The 17366-nt window shown below is 42.1% G+C and overlaps 1 protein-coding gene across 1 annotated transcript in view; it reads right to left on the bottom strand.

The window, feature by feature from the left end:
• hdac8 (histone deacetylase 8) overlaps positions 1-16847 on the bottom strand; it is a 37119-nt gene extending 20272 nt beyond the window's left edge. The window contains exons 1-9 of the mRNA XM_036957748.2: positions 16418-16847; positions 16257-16309; positions 15558-15688; positions 8363-8504; positions 8022-8134; positions 7763-7840; positions 7314-7422; positions 6775-6947; positions 4979-5073 (exon numbers count right to left, since the gene is read on the bottom strand). Coding sequence (XP_036813643.2) covers positions 4979-5073; positions 6775-6947; positions 7314-7422; positions 7763-7840; positions 8022-8134; positions 8363-8504; positions 15558-15688; positions 16257-16309; positions 16418-16528 — 1005 coding nt within the window. The 5' untranslated portion in view covers positions 16529-16847. The remainder of the gene's footprint in view (positions 1-4978; positions 5074-6774; positions 6948-7313; positions 7423-7762; positions 7841-8021; positions 8135-8362; positions 8505-15557; positions 15689-16256; positions 16310-16417) is intronic.
• Between the last annotated feature and the right edge of the window lie 519 nt (positions 16848-17366).

Here is a 17366-nt window from a genome sequence, read left to right as displayed (position 1 = left end):
TGGGACCCCATTTCCTTTATAGTGCACTACATTTGTGATGTACCTCTTCTGTTCTATTTAGAACAGGCTGTTTCTCTCTCACACTCACATCCTCATCCCAGCTCAGTTTTCCGGTGATTGAGGCCAGTATTCCGGGAGCCTAGTACTTCCCCACGAGCAGACGGAAGAGACACGCGCCAGAGAGGACAGGAAGTACCAAGGCTGAAAACAGGAAGTACAGGGGCGGGACAGGCTAAGCCTATAGTACTTATCCTATGTTCAAATGTACATACTAGAATACTACTAATGCATGCTCAATACATGGTTTCATACTAAGTAGTATGTTGTTAGTGTGGATAATGGAACACAGCCTATTCACTACAGCAGGGCTTTCCAACCCCAGTTGTAACTAACCTGATTCATCTTATCAATCAGTTAATTGCTAGAATCAGGGGCACTGGATTAGGTTTGGAGTGGAAACCTACAAGACGGTAGCTCTCCAGGAACAGCAGGGTTGGAGAACGCTGTACTAGAAATACCAAAAACCCTGGGATTTTTTTGGGCCTAATAGCCATACCTTCTACTTCTTACCCATTTAATTTATTTTCTACTGAACTCTGTTTTGGGTATCACGGAGGGGCCTTGGTCATACACAGTCTTGCTGCGGTGAGAGAGGGAAGGGTGGAGGAGGAGGATGGGAGGGACAGAGGGTGAGAGGGAGGGGTATAAGAGGGGAGTCTGAGTTCTGTGTTTGTTTTTGCATGGGGCTGTGCTGGGAATCACTCAGTGTAAATCTGAAAAAACAGACTAAAGAGAAAAAGAGAGAGGAAATAAAGATGTTGAATGGCTGGAGACAGGCCGGTTCCACACACACACTGAGGCAAGTTCAGGCCTATAGAACCCCTCGAGTGGGTTGGGTCCAAAATAAACCGTTTCCTCAATCTAAGATAAGAACTGAATGTGAACAAACCCACAGGCCATGTCCCAAATGGCACCCTATGGGACCTGGTCAAAAGTAGTGCATTGCATAGGGAATAGGGTGCCATTTAGGGAGAAACCCACAGCCTTCAAAAACAACCGACTCAGCTAATCTCGGCTAGATGACCTTTGACCCTAATTAGTATTTTTAGGTGTTAAAGACTCAGTCAGAGATTAGGACATCGGGGTTAACAGACAATACAGGTCACCTAGCCTTGTCCCTGTAGCCAGGTCCCAGACCGATTTGTGCTTTTGCCTACTCCATTGTCAAGCCAAACATTGCATGACAATTCCATAAGCAAAAGAGCAGAAACAGACAGGCACCCGGAGCTATGGGCATCTATTAATAAAAGCCATTTAGCAGCCACTTTTATCCAAAGGACTTACAGCCATGCATGTATACGATTTTTCAATGTCTTTTTTTATTTGATGAAAAGAGAATAGACTAAGGAGATGACAGTAACATTTGATAATCGGACTCACCATGTATTCACAGTTAAGTTTAATCTCTTCTACGCTCTTCAACAACCACCCTTCCCACACTTTCAGATATGGTGGTGACTCTAGAGGTTCTGCAATGTCACTGTTTGTATGTGTGTGTATGTCTCTCTCTGCCTGTGTGTGTGTGTGATGGTCTGAATGGACTCCATTGTTCCAGGGGGGTTAGGGGTAGAGGTCGACCAATTAATCGGAATGGCTGATTAATTAGAGGCTGATTTCAAGTTTTCATAACAATCGGTAATAGGCATTTTTGGACACCGATTACATCGCACTCCACGAGGAGACTGCGTGGCAGGCTGACTACCTGTTATGAGAGTGCAGCAAGGAGCCATGGTAAGGTGCTAGCTAGCATTAAACGTATCTTATAAAAAAAAAACAATCTTAACATAATCACTAGTTAACTACACATGGTTGATGATATTACCAGTTTATCTAGCTTGTCCTGCGTTGCATATAATCGATGCGGTGCCTGTTAATTTATAATTGAATCATAGCCTACTTCGCCAAATGGGTGATTTAACAAGCGCATTTGCGAAAAAAAGCACTGTCGTTGCACCAATGTGTACCTAACCATTTTAACAACGCCTTTCTTAAAATCAATACACAAGTATAGATTTTTTAACCTGCATATTTAGTTAATATTGCCTGCTAACATGAATTTCTTTTAACTAGGGAAATTGTGTCACTTCTCTTGTGTTCTGTGCAACAGAGTCAGGCTATATGCAGTAGTTTGGGCAGCCTGGCTCGTTGCAAACTGTGTGAAGACCAACTTCGTCAAACTTAAAAGTGCATTTGCGAAAAAAGCACAATCGTTGCACGAATGTACCTAACCATAAACATCAATGCCTTTTTAAAAATCTATACACAGAAGTATATATTTTTAAACCTGCATATTTAGTTAAAATAAATCCAGGTTAGCAGGCAATATTAGACTAGGGAAATTGTGTCACTTCTCTTGTGTTCTGTGCAACAGAGTCAGGCTATATGCAGTAGTTTGGGCAGCCTGGCTCGTTGCAAACTGTGTGAAGACCAACTTCGTCAAACTTAAAAGTGCATTTGCGAAAAAAGCACAATCGTTGCACGAATGTACCTAACCATAAACATCAATGCCTTTTTAAAAATCTATACACAGAAGTATATATTTTTAAACCTGCATATTTAGTTAAAATAAATCCAGGTTAGCAGGCAATATTAGACTAGGGAAATTGTGTCACTTCTCTTGCGTTCATTACACGCAGAGTCAGAGTAACAGTTTGGGCCGCCTGGCACGTTGCGAACTGATTGGCAAGAATTTTAAGTAATTATGACATAATATTGAAGGTTGTGCAACGTAACAGGAATATTTAGACTTATGGATGCCACCCGTTAGATAAAATACGTAACGGTTTTGTATTTCACTGAAAGAATAAACGTTTTGTTTTTGAAATTATAGTTTCCGGATTTGACCTAAGGCTCATATTTCTGTGTGTTTTATTATATTATAATTAAGTCTATGATTTGACCTTTGATACAGCAGTCTGAGCAGCAGGCTAGTAAGCATTCATTCAAACAGCACTTTCGTGCGTTTGCCAGCAGCCCTTCGCTGTGCTTCAAGCATTGCGCTGTTTATGACTTCAAGGCTATTAACTCCCGAGATTAGGCTGGTGTAACCGATGTGAATTGGCTAGCTAGTTAGCGGGGTGTGTGCTAATAGCGTTTCAATCGGTGACGTAACTCGCTCCGAGACCTTGAAGTAGTTGTTCCCCTTGCTCTGCAAGGGCCGCGGCTTTTGCAGAACGATGGGTAGCGATGCTTTGAGGATGGCTGTTGTCGATGTGTTCCTGGTTCGAGCCCAGGTAGGAGCGAGGAGAGGGATGGAAGCTATACTGTTACACTGGCAATACTAAAGTGCCTATAAGAACATCCAATAGTCAAAGGTTAATGAAATACAAAGGGTATAGAGGGAAATAGTCCTATAATTCCTATAATAACTACAACCTAAAACTTCTTACCTGGGAATATTGAAGACTCATGTAAAAAGGAACGACCAGCTTTCATATGTTCTCATGTTTTGAACAAGGAACTTAAACGTTAGCTTTTTTACATGGCACATATTGCACTTTTACTTTCTTCTCCAAAACTTTGTTTTTGAATTATTTAAACCAAATTGAACATGTTTCATTATTTATTTGAGGCATTATATTAAGTTAAAATATTATTGTTCATTCAGTATTGTTCTATTTGTCATTACTATAAATAAAATAAAAACATTTCATATAATATTTTTTTAAATTTAATAAAAAATAAAAAAACGTAATTAAAAATCGGCCAAGTAATCTGTATCGTCTTTTTTTGGTCCTCCAATAAATCGGTATAGGTATCGGCTTTGAAAAATCATAATCGGTCGACCTCTAGTTAGGAGCTGTACTGGCAGCCCAAAAAAGCTGCAGCCTATTGGGGAAGGAGAGGGGAGCTCTGGCCTCAGTCTCAGGTACAACAAAGTGCTTTTTGTTTTCCCTTCTCAGAAACTCACTTTGCTTGGTCATTGTGGATAAATATTCCTCTCCGGCGCACGCACACACACGACGATACTACTACAAGTCTCTCTCTGGCCATTTTTCGCTCTCTCTCCTGCTCACCCTCTCCATCCTTTTCTCTACCTCATCCTCTCCAGACCACAGCAGGCCAGAGTTAAATAGTGTTTTGTTTGGGTAGTAGTGGAGACACACAATAACAGGAGGTAGCTGGCTGTGGAGAGTATGTGTTTAACGGAAAAGGGATACCACTCTTTGATGGCCAGAGCAAGAGGGTCAAAATAGGGGAGACTTTTGGGGGTATTTGATTTTGTGTGGCTGTGTGTGTTGTAGCAGCTGGTTAGACTTGTTTGCTGTAAGCCCCTTCTTAATGAGGTTAAAGGTCACATGATGTAACAGCCCGACCTGGTGGAGGAGAAACAAAAGGTGCCTTTATCATGGCCCACGCACGCGCGCACACACACTACAGAAAGACCCTCTTTGTCTCAGGAGAGTAAGATAACTACCCCTCACTGTACATGGAACACAAATCTCTCTCTTTGTAGCTCTATCCCTCATTTGCTCCATTTTTCTACTGATGTAATTATATGGGAATTCGCCAACCTTTCTGCCAAAAGAAACCAGCCCCCCCCCCCCCCCCCCGGAATAAAACACACAAGGTCCTTCTAAGAAGACTAAAAAAAGATGAGGGCAGAGATTGATAGAGAAGCATAGATAAAGAAAGGGATGGAGATGGAGAGAAAGAGAAGCACAGAGACCCTCTCTGTCAGGTCTGGAGGGGACAGAGTGGCATTGTCCCCTCTCTCCTCTCCTACTCCCTCCATCCCTCCTGATTCACCTGGAAACAAGCCCTTTGAGGGCCGGCGGCCATCTTTTATTAGAGGGAATGACTCAGCGAAGACTGACTGAAAGGTGTGTGTGTCAGCGTATTTGAGGTTGTGCGTGCATGTCTGTGTGAGGAGCTGTGTGTGTTTGGGGCTATGTATGGTGTGTGTGTTTACTCTCACCTCATGGTCAGGTATCTCAGAGGCCAGTGTTTGTCTCAGTACGGCCCCAGTCAGGTAGGTCCAACAACGGGCTGTGTTGGCTAGGTTATACCCACCTAAAGAGAGAGAAGAGGAAAGAGAGAAAGAGTGAGGGAGGAAAAAGAGGGATTGTAGTGAGTAAAAAGGCTTCATTGTACTGGTGTAATTAACAGGTATCATCTGGTACAGGGCGGAGGGGTCTGGAGCTTGGGCTATGGTTTCAGATGTGTGTGTGCCGTTGTCTTTGTGTAAGTGTGCGTGTGTCGGTGTGTACGAGCGGATATGAGACCCGCCTCCTCCCAGCAGCAGTGTGGGTAGGTGCTAGTCTAGTACGTGGCGTAGACACTGGGCTGTGGATTCAGGCGGTGTGTGTGTCAGGGTTTCCGTTAGGATTGCGATTCTTATTTATCGGATATTTGAGATCGGTCATACATATATGCCTTGGGTGCGTAATCCATTAAGGGCGTCCACCCACACAGCCAGCGCCATCAATAAACGAGGTTATCAGCCAAATTAATTACATTTACGTGTCCTCAAAAACAGCCTATAATAAATGACAAAAACACTGTTTTTGAAGTGTAGCATATTAGAGTCATTCCCTCTAATAAAAGATGGCCGCCGGCCCTTTATAGCCTATTGTTTTCTTGATTTTACTTTCCTTAAACAATAATTGTCCACCTGTTGGAGATTTGAGCACTAAATGCATCAGGGCATTGCATGCATAAGCCTACGCGCTTAGGCATCCACTGTGTGATATAAACATTTTAAATATAAAAAAGAAGCTTAGGACTAGCCTCAGAGAGAGAGAGAGTTCAAAATATGCCAGCGGCATGCATTTATTTATCCTTGTCAGATAGGCTACTGCGTCTGTTATACAGATATTATTCAGAATATTTTTTCCAATAAAATAGAAGCATTATATTGTTAGATTACAGGACTAATTCTGGTAGACTTAAAAAGAAATCCTCACCTCAGTGCGCTGGGCACACTGCCTTCATATAATAGGCCTGCAGTATAATAGGCTAATAGTCACACCTTTGCAAAAGTTTAAACTTTATTATGTTAATATCAAAAGTCAAGCAATTGTTCATTGGGGAAATATGAGCAGGATATTATATTGCGGCAATCACAATATTACAGTTGGAACTTAATTTGGCCAAAGAAAATGTCTCAACAGAATAAAACAAAACGCATGCTAACTGGCTTAAACCTTCACAAAAGTTTGGAACAGGCTATATTGCAGCAATTACTAAGAAAGACTAGTGCCTACCTTACCCAACAAACAGCAGCAATATGGTAATAATATTTATTTTACAACAGGCCTACTTCTAACCTAGGGAGCACGATTAAAAAGACAGATCGAACTTAATTCAGCCAAAGAAGAAGTCTAAACAAAATACGTTTGGTACATTTAAAAACCTGGATTAAATGAATAAATAGGCCTACAATAACAACAATGGTATAAAATAATAATAACGGAGGGAAAAAGGCATCCTACCTGAATAGCGAGTTGCACAGTAGCCTGCTGTTGGCAGCGCCAACATTCTCATCATCTTTGTCCAATTCAATATTAAAACGTGTCCCGTTGTAGGCTTTTCACAAGGGACTACTCTCTAACTTTTGTTTTAATTGAATGAAAAAGGCTTCCATCATCGCAATCAACAGTAGCCCAAAGCCCCTCTCTCAATCTCTCCCTCTTTAAAATGTATTTTTTCAGCCAAAGCCGACAATTACCAGCTAACAGAAACCCTGGTGTGTGTGTGTGTTGTCAGACCCACCTCCTCCCAACAGCAGTGTGGGTAGGTGCCAGTCTAGTACGTGGCCAAGACACTGGGCCACCCCTACAGGGGTCATATTGAAGGAGCACATGGGGTCCCCAGCCATGGTGTCAGCTCCCAGCTGCATCACTACTGCTTCTGGGTTAAACAACGCCTGCACTTCCTGCATCACACTGATGGGTACAACAATCATCAAAACAGAGGTTAAATATTAACACAACAATTATAATAGAAGACAGTTACAGTTAAGACTATGTACTGAACACAATGTTTTCATTTGACTTTGAAAATTGTTGTTTCCATAGCATACAAGATATACAAAGACGATATCACGGTTCTGCAACAAGAAAAACGGTTGCAGAGTATCAACAAAACTACTAACATGCAATTCTAGCTTATTAGGTCTGTAAATCTCCGTTACTGAGAAAGCAGAGGACATGCAGCATGTCTCTGATGTTGCTGATAGTGTTAACCATTAAAAGATGACTTGTATCTTATGTCATAACCAGCGTAAATAAAAAGTAACTAGCTTTAACAACCTGGTGAAGACGTGGAAATATCTGTCGTCTTTGATGCCGTCATCCAGAGGGACGTTGACAGCGTACCATCTTCCTTTGCCCATCCCTGTGTCACACAGGTCCCCTGTACCTAAAACAGGATGGTAGGGTTACTATGACAGAGAGAGAGTGGGAGTATAATGTATCAATGTTTCTCAAACTAGTTGGTTGATTTCAGATTGTTAGCGGATTTCACACCGATTTTAGTTGTACAGTTTTAAGTTTTAATGCAAGCGGTCCCCCAAGGAGGAAGGACCACAGGTAAAGGAAGCTTATGATGAAATGGAGGGTGGTATGCACATCCCAAACTTGAGAATACCAGTGCTAAGCTAAACAATAATACTGAAATAAAGTAATGAGAGGCCCGCACACAGAAGATTTCCAACTGTAGTAGAAAGGTCGTTAGTACTGTATTAGATGTAGCCACTGACCTGGGAAGAATCCGGGGGAGAACTTGTGCAGAGACACAGTCATCACTTTGGAGGTAAAACTGAAGGCATCTTCCACACCTGAGAAACATTACATTGTTCTCTAAAAACACAATGATTTTGTTCCTTGACAGACCAAAACAATTAACCGTAGCAAAACATTTGTATCCACATACAGTACTCATATGGCGATAATATTTACACAATATCAATGCACATTTAGATGTGAGAATTCAGGTAAAGGATAAAGGGGTGTGTGTACCATCTCCATGATGAAGGTCCACATCCACATAAAGAACTCTCTCATATTTCTCTCTCAGCTTGAGAATCCCCAGCACAGCATCATTCACATAACAGAAGCCTGATGCCTCATCCCTGCGAGAGAGAGCGGGGAAAGAGAGAGAGAATGAAAGAGAGGAGAGAGACGCAGAAAATACTTAAAGCATTGCTGTCTTTTAAATGACTTAGAGGCCTTCTGTGTAGATGATCATATATGTCTAACATAATTCAGTGTGTCCTCCTGTTAGGAACGGTTTGGTAACACATTCATCAACATGTCACCCTGGTCCTTGTCCGGTCACCTCACACACAGTTTAACCTTACTTCTTGGCGTGGTGCCAGCCTCCTGCCCAGTTAATCGCCACCTCACCCCTCTTATCCAGCAGGCACTGGGCAGCAGTCAAGGTGGCACCACCGACCGCTGCAGCATAGTCATAGATACCCTCCACCACCGGGCAGTCATAACCTGGTGAAAGGAGGAGAGAGAAGCAAATGACAGAAAAGTAAATAAGCAAAAGAAGTGGAAACATATGAGAGGAGAGAGAGAAATACACTATGGAAAAAGGAACAGCACGTCAGAAATCAGCTCAAAGTAATTTAAGAATCCATAGACTAACCACTTCTGGGAAAACAAGTGTGTGGTTAAAATTGGCAAAACACACACACATATCTCTTTCCACAGGCCCGGAGGGGAGGGTGAGACAGGGATGCAGCTTAAGCCCCACCCTCTTCAACATATACATCAACGAATTGGTGAGGGCACTAGAACAGTGCGCAGCACCCGGCCTCACCCTAGTAGAATCTGAAGTCAAATGTATACTGTTTACTGATGATCTGGTGCTTCTGCCACCAACCAAGGAGAGCCTACAGCAGCATATAGCCCCAGATTAGAGGTCGACTGATTAATTAGGGCCGATTTCAAGTTTTCATAACATTTTTTTACACCATTACTTAATCTTTATTTAACTAGGCAAGTCAGTTAAGAACACAGTCTTATTTTCAATGACGGCATAGGAACGGTGGGTTAACTGCCTCGTTCAGGGGCAAAACGACAGATCCTCACCTTGTCAGCTCGGGGGATCCAATCTTGCAACCGTACAGGTAACTTGTCCTTGTGCACTCCACAAGGAGACTGACTGCCTGTTACGCGAATGCAGCAGGCCAAGGTAAGTTGCTAGCTAGCATTAAACTTATCGTATAAAAACAATCAGAATCACTAGTTAACTACACATGGTTGATGATATTACTAGATATTATCTAGCGTGTCCTGCGTTGCATATAATCTGACTGAGCATACACGCATCTAAGTATCTGACTGAGCGGTGGTAGGCAGAAGCAGCCGCGTAAACATTAATTCAAACACTTTCGTGCGTTTTGCCAGCAGCTCTTCGTTGTGCTTCAAGCATTGCGCTGTTTATGACTTCAAGCCTATCAACTCCCGAGATTAGGCTGGTGTAACCGAAGTGAAATGGCTAGCTAGTTAGCGAGCGCTAATAGCGTTTTAAACATCACTCGCTCTGAGCCTGTGGTTGTTTCCCTTGCTCTGCATGGGTAACGCTGCTTTGAGGGTGGCTGTTGTCGATGTGTTCCTGGTTCGAACCCAGGGAGGAGCGAGGAGAGGGACGGAAGCTATACTGTTACACTGGCAATACTAAAGTGCCTATAAGAACATCCAATAGTCAAAGGTTAATGAAATACAAATGGTGTAGAGGGAAACAGTCCTATATTTCCTATAATAACTACAACCTAAAACTTCTTACCTGGGAATATTGAAGACTCATGTTAAAAGGAACCACCAGCTTTCATATGTTCTCATGTTCTGAGCAAGGAACTGAAACGTTAGCTTTCTTACATAGCACTTTTACTTTCTTCTCCAACACTTTGTTTTTGCATTATTTAAACCAAATTGAACATGTTTCATTATTTATTTGAGGCTAAATTGATTTTATTGATGTATTATATTAAGTTAAAATAAGTGTTATTTCAGTATTGAATCAGCCGATTTAAATTGATATCGGCTTTTTTGGTCCTCCAATAATCGGTATCGGTTCTGGAAAATCATAATCGGTCGACCTCTACCCCAGATGTTCCAAAAAAGGTCCACTTCCCAGGACCACAAATACAAATTCCATTTAGACACCGCTGCCCTAGAGCAGTAATTCCCAAAATGGGGTGCACGTACCCCCGTCGTAGGTATGCCAAATAACAACGCGAGTCACATTTAGTTTTTTTAATAATTTTCACCATTTTCAAACAGTCCATTTACAGTGGGCTCCAAAATTACTGCCACCCCTGACTGGCAAAGCACAAACAATACTTTAAAAAATAAACAATATAATTAGAGAGAAACTCAATATGCACATGAGAAATACTATACTTTATTAATGTTTCAATGGAACCAACCAAAATCATACAAATATTTAATACAAACACATTTCACCAAAATCAAGCTTTCATAATTATTGGTACTCCTCATTTAGTACTTAGAGCAACCACCTCTGGCATGGATAACAGCATGGAGTCTTTTTTACAAGATTAAGGAACACATTTGGAGGGACTTTGGACCATTCCTCTATGCAGATCCTTCACATTCTTGGGTTTGCGCTTATCAACTGCCCTCTTCAACTCAGCCCACAGATTATCGATTGGATTGAGATCCAAACCAATCGATAATGGCAGAACATTGATTTTGTTGTCACTGAACCATTTCTGTGTGGATTTTGTTTTGTATGTTTTTTGTATGTTTTGGGTCATTGTCTTGTTGGAAAGTCCACCTATGGCCAAGTCCCAGCCTTCTGGCAGAGGCAACCAGATATGCTTAACACCCCGGCAGTCCTAAAAATCTAAGCTAGATGCCCTCAATCTCACACAAATCGTCAAGGAACCCACCAGGTACAACCCTAAATATGTAAACAAGGTCACCCTCATAGACGTTATCCTGACCAACTGGCCCTCCAAACACCTCCACTGTCTTCAATCAGGATCTTAGCGATCACTGCCTCTGCCTGTATCTGCTACGGGTCCGCAGTCAAACGGGGCGGCAGGGTAGCCTAGTGGTTAGAGCGTTGGACTAGTAACCGGAAGGTTGCAAGTTCAAACCCCCAAGCTGACAAGGTACAAATCTGTCGTTCTGCCCTTGAACAGGCAGTTAACCCACTGTTCCTAGGCCGTCATTGAAAATAAGAATTTGTTCTTAACTGACTTGCCTGGTTAAATAAAGGTAAAAAAAAAAAAAAAAAACGACCACCCCGGATTACTGTCAAACGCTCACTAAAACACTTCTGCGAGCAGGCCTTTCTAATCGACCTGGCCCGGGTATCCTGGAAGGATATTGACCTCATCCCGTCAGTTGAGGATGCCTGGTCATTCTTTAAAAGTAACTTCCTCACCATCTTAGATAAGCATGCTCCGTTCAAAAAATGCAGAACTAAGAACAGATATAGCCCCTGGTTCACTCCAGACCCGACTGCCCTCGACCAGCACAAAAACATCCTGTGGCGGACTGCAATAGCATCGAATAGTCCCCGCGATATGCAACTGTTCAGGGAAGTCAAGAACCAACTAGAACCAATACACGCAGTCAGTCATAATTTAAAAGCAAAGGCCAGCTTTTTCAAGAAGAAATTTGCATCCTGTAGCTCTAACTCCAAAAAGTTCTGGGACACTGTAAGGTCCATGGAGAACAAGAGCACCTCCTCCCAGCTGCCCACTGCACTGAGGCTAGGTAACACAAGGCTAGCCTACCTGGTTAAATACATTTTTAAAAGTTAAAAAGATTGTCAGCCAAAATTTCCCGATACTTGTTGGAATTCATTATGCCATCAATCTTAACCAGTGCCCCTGGACCTCTGGAATTAAAACAGCCCCAAAACGTCACTGACCCACCACCATATTTCAATATTTCACCGTGTGTATGAGGTGCCTCTTCTTGTATGCAGCTCTGTTTCAACGCCAAACATGCCAATGCTGTATCTGACCAGAGCGCCTTCTTCCAGTCATAATTTTAAAAAACACTTGGCAAACTCCAAGCGCTTGCTTCTGTGTCTTGGGGTCAGAAGCAACTTTCTTCTGGCAGCCCTTCCAAAGAGCCTGTGGTTGTGGAGGTGGCAGCCCTTCCAAAAGACGCCACCAAGGCCTGCAATTCTTTCAGTGATTCTTGGGGATTTTGTTGCTTCTCACCATCCTCCTCCCTATCCTGGGGGGCAAAATGCATTGGCGTCCTCTACCCGTGAGGTTTTCAACTGTTCCATATATTTTTTTTTTCTTTCTTTTTTTCCATAATTGCCCTGACAGTGCAAGACTTACCGATATCTGAACAAGAGAGCCTCATCGAAATTGCAATTTATGTGAGAGTGGATTCCTGGCCCTCATTAGCATGAAAACTAAATACAGCCACAGATTGTGTGGAAAATGATTTAAGACAGACTCTCACCAATACAACCCAACATTGCAAGTTATGTGCATCCTTTCAAGCACACCCTTCTCATTAACTTGTGGTAGAGTTATTCACAATATTCAATGAACAAATACATTTATGTAAGATGGCTAAATAAAGAGCAAAACTTGATTATTATTATTATTTGTGCCCTGGTCCTATAAGAGCTCTATCACTTCCCATGAGTCGGGTTGTGACAAACTCACACTCATTCTTATGAGTAATAAATGTATCGTATAGTGTGTGTGTGTGTGGCAGGCTTACAATGATGGCAAAAAACAACATTTGAGAGGGCACTGACCCTGTTGCTAGAGGGGGTATGCAGCTGGAGGTTGAATGTTTGAATGGGTACGGGACATTAAAAGTTTGGGAACCACTGCCCTAGAGCACACACACACGAAAAAAGATACATACCTCGGCCTAAACATCAGCGCCACAGGTAACTTCCACAAAGCTGTGAACGAGCTGAGAGACAAGGTAAGAAGGGCCTTCTATGCCATCAAAAGGAACAAAATCTGACATACCAATTAAGATCTGGCTAAAAATACTTTCATCCGTTATAGAACCCATTGCCTTTTATGGTTGTGAGGTCTGGGGTCCGCTCACCAATCAAGAATTCACAAAAAAATGGGAGAAACACCGAATTGAGAGTCTGCATGCAGAATTCTGCGAAGATATCCTCTGTGTACAACATAAAACATAAAATAAAGCATGTAGAGCAGAATTAGGGCGATCACGGTAATTATCAAAATCCAGAAAAGAGCCGTTAAATTCTACAACCACCTAAAAGAAAGTGATTCCCAAACGTTCTATAACAAAGCCATCATCTACAGAGAGATGAACCTGGAGAAGAGTCCCCTAAACAAAGCTTTTACTATGTACAGACTCCGTGAGCATAGCCTTGCTATTGAGAAGGCAGACCTGGCTCTCAAGAGAAAACAGGCTATGTGCATACTGCCCAAAAAAATGAGGTGGAAACTGAGCTGCACTCCCTAACCTCCTGCCAAATGTTTGACCATATTAGAGAGACATCTCCCTCAGATTACACAGACCCACAAGGAATTTGAAAACAAACCCAATTATGATAAACTCCCATACCTACTGGGTGAAATACCACAGTGTGCCATCACCGCAGAAATATTTGTGAACTGTCGCCACAAGAAAAGGGCAACCAGTGAAGAACAAACACCATTGCAAATAGAACCCATATTTATTTTCGCTTTTGTACTTAACTATTTGCACATCGTTAAACACTGTATATTGACATAATATGGAGAGAGAGAGCGAGAGAGAGAACCAGACAGAGCTGTGGAGAAGAAACAAAGGGAGGAAGCAGAAGATAAATAGAGACAATGAAAAGGAAAGGTGGTGAAGGGAGGGATCAATGGAAAGATGGAGATAAGGTGAGATTAAGACGTTTTTAGAATAGAAAGGTTAGCAGAAGAGGAGTGTTAACCCATTAAATAACAACAGAAAGGGGTTGCATCTTTCCTGTCTCCCACCCACAGCCCTAGAGTGTTGATAACATGCTGACCTAGGGAGAATCTAAATTATATTTCTTTGATTCCTCATGTCCTCACCTCCCTCTCAAAACACATAAGATATTCTGCGCCAATGGGCTTTGAGGAGACAAGGAGAGAGGACACAGGGAACCAATACAATAAAGGAAAAACAATTGAGATTCACCCTTGGTTGATATTTACTATTGAGATTCCCCCAAAATCTTAATTCTGAAAGACACATATGGGGTAAATTTGTGAAGTGTTTTCTGTCAGTAGGAATGCCAATCTGTCATTTGTATATATTTAAGCATCAATGGAGGTTTTCTAATGTAAATTGATTATGTAACCATATTGTGTTGCCAAAAACAGCCGTGTAAACCTTTCGCCCGGTGGTGTGTCGTTTTCTTTTCCAGATTTAGAGCACCCTCTACTGCTAGCATGAGACCATTGCATGAATGTACTCTCCCACTTCCCTCTCAGTCATTGATTTCAAAGTTTTACTGTTAACCTACAAAGCATTACATGGACATATTCCTACATCTCTCTCCAAATTGGTCCCGTCATTCATACCTACAGGTACACTACGGTCAAAAGACACAGGCCTCCTTACAGACCCCCACAGTGGAGGTGTCATAATACCCATAAAACCTAGGGGGGGTCAAACAGGGAAATGGTTCCAATTGTTTTTCTACCATTTATTTTTCCCCATAGGGGATTTTTTAGAAACATTTCAAATAAGAGCCTGGACCCAAAACCCAGAATCTCTTGTGGCACAGCTAACACTGCGATGCAGTGCCTTAGACCAACACACCACTCTGGAGTTGTTTAGGTTTTATACTGCAAGGTCTACACCTTCACTCTTACAGTGAAACATTTTGTCCAAATTGTCTAGAAGGGATTGAATTTGTTGTTGCCTAATCGTTTCTTAGTAAGTTTCTACACTACTTTCCTTCGATCTATAGAATTTATTAATATTATTCCGTTCCTTTGGCGTTGATGCCTCATGATTGAGTATTGTTCTGTTTAAGTAGACTGATTTTGCTGTGATCTGTTAAGGGTGTCAGTGGGCTGACTGAATGCTCAGAAACTCTCGGTTGAGGTCAGTGGTAAAGTAGTCTACAGTACTACTGCCAAGAGATGAGCTATAGGTTAATCTACTGTAGAAGTCCCCTCGAAGCCTACCATTGACTATGTACATACCTCTCTCCCCCTCAACCCCCCCTTCTCTCAATCCCCTCCCCTCCTCCCTTGAGCCTGCTGGTTATCTATTATTATTTGAACATCTTGAAAAACTATATAGCCTTTATGGCCATGTACTCTTCCAATCTCCACTCAGCACAGCCGTGAAGAGGACTGGCCACCCCTCAGAGCCTGTTTCCTCTAGGTTTCTGCCTTTCTAGTGAGTTTATCCTAGCCTCCGTGGTTCTACTTCTGCATTGCTTGCTCTTTGGCATTTTAGGCTGGGTTTCTGTATAAGCACTTTGTGTCAATTGCTTATATAAAAAAGGGGGCTTTATAAATACATTGGATTGATGTGAGTCAACGTAAGTAAAAGAGATCCTGCTCTTTCCTCTCCTCTTACCCAGGCCAAAGTCCCCGGACTGGGGGTCATCATTGTCTCCATCCTGGCTGATTTTGTGGAGGTGCTCCAGGTAGGCGTCTGTGTGGAACTTGGCCATCTCCTCAATGGTCGCAACACGGGGCTTCACAACACTGAAAGAATGAACGGACCATAGATACTGAAGGACTGTTCTTGAGTTTGTATTTAGTTACTTTACAGGATTCTAATCCATATTGTTCGAGAACTGTAGATAGAGTTCAGAATGTGGTACTGGCATTGGAGCAGGGTGGTAAGGTTAGCTATTTAACTAGTTGGTTTATTCTAACCGAAAAATAATAGCAATAACTTCTCAAACGTCCATATAATGTAGGTAAAACAAGTACCAAGTTCAGTTGGTTAAACAAAGGAAATGGCTTAGCTAACGTTAGCCAACATAGTTAGACAACGCACTAGCTTTGGTCCATACGCATGCGTTCTGCACTTCGAGCTGCATGCTAATATAATGCGCGTTGGTCAGCGCTAGACTGGGGGTAAAAGTTGTTTGTTTCCTATTTTGGAGAAATGACACCAGGTGCACTCCATACAGCATTCTACAGTCTAGTCAATCATTTAACAAACTTACCCAGTGCGAGAGTAGAGGGCAACAGAACAACGCCCTGCCAGAGCTAACGTTAGCTAGCTCAATCCCTTATTTTTGACAAACATGCAAAGTAAACTTACCTCATGTGTTGAAGTAAACCATAAGCTTCTATGAGTGAATGCACCATACTTGCCTAGAGACACGGAGTAAAAAAAAAATCGTTCAGTACTTGTAAATAATGACCAAAGTATTGCCTCTCTGGCGAGCATCCATAGCTAGCTAGCGTTCCCATTCAACTCACCCGGTTGGGGACTTTTGATAGCGAGTCGCATGTCTCGGTGTATTGAGGACTATAGACATACACAACTTTGCGTTTGGAAGGAGAGTCATTTGAGTCTCCTTTACAACTCATTTATATTAGTTAGTGTACTTCTGTGGATAAAACGCTTGAAATAAGTAAACATGTGTATGAGACAGCTAGTTTCTGCACAAATGCAGATGGTGTCCCACTATCAACATTCCCCGGACAAAACGGAAACCGTGCTACCCGGAACTTATGTAAAAAACATTTTTTTTAAAGCTTCATTAAACCAAAGATTATGGATATACTGACAAGATACATGTCTCTCCGCCCCAACAATGAGAGTCGTTCTCCACAAATTGGCACGACGGGCTGTCGAGCTCCAACCTTCCATTTCTTTGGATTGGTGGATACATCTCATTATTGTAATCTATTTTGGAAGTAGGTTTGTTGACATCAACCGCATGTTTCAATGGAGAGTCGTTAAACTAGCCTCATACTATGAATAGACAACTCTCTATGTCACATGTCCTACTTATTTCAGTACATTAATTCGTGTAACATATCAGTTTGCAAACAATGTAAAAACAAAATATATATGTATAATTGAGTTAATAAAGCTGCATACAAACGTGTTCTTTTTTTTGTTTTCTTGAGTAATAGGCTGACTACAATGCTCGAGTCTTGTGAGCGAGCGTTGCAAAATACATTTAGAAATCTATATTATTCAATTAGTGCACCCACACGCGCCAAAGAGCGTCTGGGTTGCCATGGGCTAAAATGTAAGTCAGTTCTATTTCTGACGCAGATCGTGCTGCAAGTCCTGCCTCTCCCATCTCCTCATTGGTAAGACCCTCTGGGACCGAGAGACTGAAAAACAGCTTCTATCTCAAGGCCATCAGACTGTTAAACAGCAACCACTAACATTGAGTGGCTGCTGCCAACACAC

This window comes from Oncorhynchus mykiss, chromosome 21 (genome assembly GCF_057628025.1).
Source record: "Oncorhynchus mykiss isolate SJ-2025 chromosome 21, ASM5762802v1, whole genome shotgun sequence".
Taxonomy (NCBI): domain Eukaryota; kingdom Metazoa; phylum Chordata; class Actinopteri; order Salmoniformes; family Salmonidae; genus Oncorhynchus; species Oncorhynchus mykiss.
The sequence above is the reverse complement of the archived record's forward strand: the minus strand, read 5'-3'. Positions and strand labels throughout refer to the sequence as shown.